Source organism: Sprattus sprattus (assembly GCF_963457725.1).
Source record: "Sprattus sprattus genome assembly, chromosome: 10".
Taxonomy (NCBI): Eukaryota; Metazoa; Chordata; class Actinopteri; order Clupeiformes; family Clupeidae; genus Sprattus; species Sprattus sprattus.
Window position 1 is genome coordinate 7,016,395 of NC_137908.1, and position 2,500 is coordinate 7,018,894.

At 46.7% G+C, this 2,500-nt stretch overlaps 1 protein-coding gene across 4 annotated transcripts in view; it reads right to left on the minus strand.

Annotated features, from left to right (window-relative positions):
• Positions 1–2,500, minus strand: part of kcnab2a (potassium voltage-gated channel subfamily A regulatory beta subunit 2a) — a gene marked incomplete at its 5' end in the record, with an annotated part of 137,838 nt that overhangs the window by 15,410 nt on the left and 119,928 nt on the right. For all 4 annotated transcript variants that reach the window (XM_080845718.1, XM_080845717.1, XM_080845715.1 and 1 more), the window contains one exon: positions 2,489–2,500. This exon is cut by the window's right edge and continues 75 nt beyond it. In XM_080845718.1, the coding sequence (XP_080701844.1) occupies positions 2,489–2,500 (12 nt within the window). The remainder of the gene's footprint in view (positions 1–2,488) is intronic.

Below are 2,500 nucleotides of genomic sequence, written 5' to 3' on the forward strand. Positions count from 1 at the left end.
CTGTGTGTTTATGTAAATAAGCGCTGGAGGAGAACACAGTCATTTCCTGTTGAATGACTCAGGGATTCACTCACAGACACGTTTAATGAGCATCATTGGGTCAGACATCAACAAAACAAACAGAGCAGGGAGGGGGAGAGAGAGGGAGAGAGAGATAAAGAGAGAGAGAGAGAGAGAGAGAGAGAGAGAGAGAGAGAGAGAGAGAGAGGATGCAAGAAGGCTAGAACAAGGATTTATAATATTATGAAAACAGCACCGCAAAGGCAAAACCAACGAGACCTCTAGTTAACCTAACTGATGAAAGATTGAATAGGTAACTCTTAATTTAAGTAACCGTAAAACAATAAGGAAACCTGGATTTACTTTCTTTCAGTTAATAAATCCTAACACTATCAAACATCTACAAACTAGCCCCAACAACTCAACAACTGCTCTACTATCACCTTCTGCCCATAACCCCACCATAATCATAACACTAACATCACATGTCAACAAAGTGCCAACATATCTATAAACCTTCAAGGAGTGTGCCAATTCTGCCCAGTCCAGACACCGTAATGAGACGCAAGCGAGACGCGGCGAGACGAGAAGTCAGGAGACGAGAGGAGAGGCAATGAGAGACAGGACGACCTCCATCTCCAGCAATTTGAACCTTAAATCAGCCGTCAGACCTTAATTGCCTCCAAACTCCAGCCCAAATATCTCCTCATTAGTCAGGCGGGGACACACCAGAGGCTCATTACGGCGGGGGCCATCAGGTGCTCCTGCAGGAGAGTGGCCATTACCAGACCAGTCACAGAGACTCACTACGGCGGGGGCCATCAGGTGCTCCTGCAGGAGAGTGGGCTTAAACAGACCAGTCTCAGTCCTGGTTGAGTCCTATATGAGACCTTTGTGACTCCTACCCGAGACCTCGACAAGTCCAAAACGAGTCCTAGAAGAGTCCTGTGTGACTCCAAGACCTCCACAAGTCCAAAACGAGTCCTATAAGAGTCCTACACGAGAGCTATAGGAGTCCTATCTGAGTACATAAACTCTGAGAGTCCTATATACTCTAAGTTATACATGACTTGGTATATATGGAGAAAATGAGCACTTCCTTTTCCACTCACCATTTAACAGGATATAATAAATACGTCAATAGCTATATCCGTCCACAGGACTCGCTTCTTCCCTAATGGCACGTCTGGTTCATCTTCTTCATTAAAAGCACAGTTACTATCTCTGAATCAGAGGATGGTTTCATGGATGCGGACCCTCACTGGGGTCTGGTCCAGCATTGGCGTGTGAGTGGAGAAGAAAAGATGGCAGGAGAGAGAACCAGATGGGAGACAACCACAGAGGGGAAAAAGAACATGAAATAAAAAGACTACGCTCGGAAATAATGTCCTCAAGGAGAAAATCCACAGAAAGCGATACGCTGGCATGTGTGTGTGTGTGTGTGTGTGTGTGTGTATGTGTGTGTGTGTGTGTGTGTGTGTGAATGTGTGTGTGCTCCCTGGGACGTGAAAGAGGAACCGCAGAAGAGATGCGGCATAGCAACAAAGAGAGGGAGTGCAATAATGCGAGTGAGAGAGATGGAGAGATAATTTAAGACGGCCTGTCAGATGGATTTGAGGGTAGCATTCTCTCTCCATTTCGTGTGTGTGTGTGTGTTAGTGTATGGGTGGGTGGGTGGGTATGAGTGAGTTTGCGAGAGAGAGTGTGTGTTTGAAAGTGTCTATCTGTGTGCAAGAGTGTGTGAGTGTGTCTGTGTATGTGTGTGAGGGATAGAGAGAGTGGGTCTGTGTGTGTGAGAGAGTCTATGTGTCTGTTAAAGAGAGAGAGTGTGTGTGTGTGAGAGTCTATGTGTGTGTAAGAAAGAGAGGGAGAGAACAAGAGAGAGAGCGAGAAAGAGAGATAGAGAGAGAGGTGTGTGCATGAAGGAGAGTATATTTGTCTAATCATGTGTGTGTGTGGGGGTGTGAGTGAGTGAATGAGAGAGAGAATCCGAGTGCAAGCATGTATGTGTAGTAATGTGAGTATGTGTGTGTGTGAGACTGTATGCACGTGTGTGTGTGAATGTGTGTGTGTGAATGTGTGTGTGCTCCTGGGGCTTTGGAGGAGGAGACGGAGCAGATGGCTACAGAACTGCGGGCCAGTGGGCCAGTGAGAAGCGTTAACTCCTAAAGGTCATCAGTGGGAGACATATATAACAACAGAGAAAAGGATACACAACACAAGACTTCTATCCAACGTTGACAAATAGCTGTCCATCTGTCCAGCTGTCCGTCCATCCATCTCACACACACACACACACAACAAGATCACAAGCAGGGCATCCCGCGAGAGACAGAGAGAGAGAGAGAGAGAGAGAGAGAGAGAGAGAGAGAGAAAAAGAGAGATAGAGAGAGAGAGAGACAGACAGACAGACAGAGAGAGAGAGAGAAAGACAGACAGAGAGAGAGCGAGAGAGGGGATGGGGTCGGAGAGACAGATATACTCTTACCTTCCATGGGTG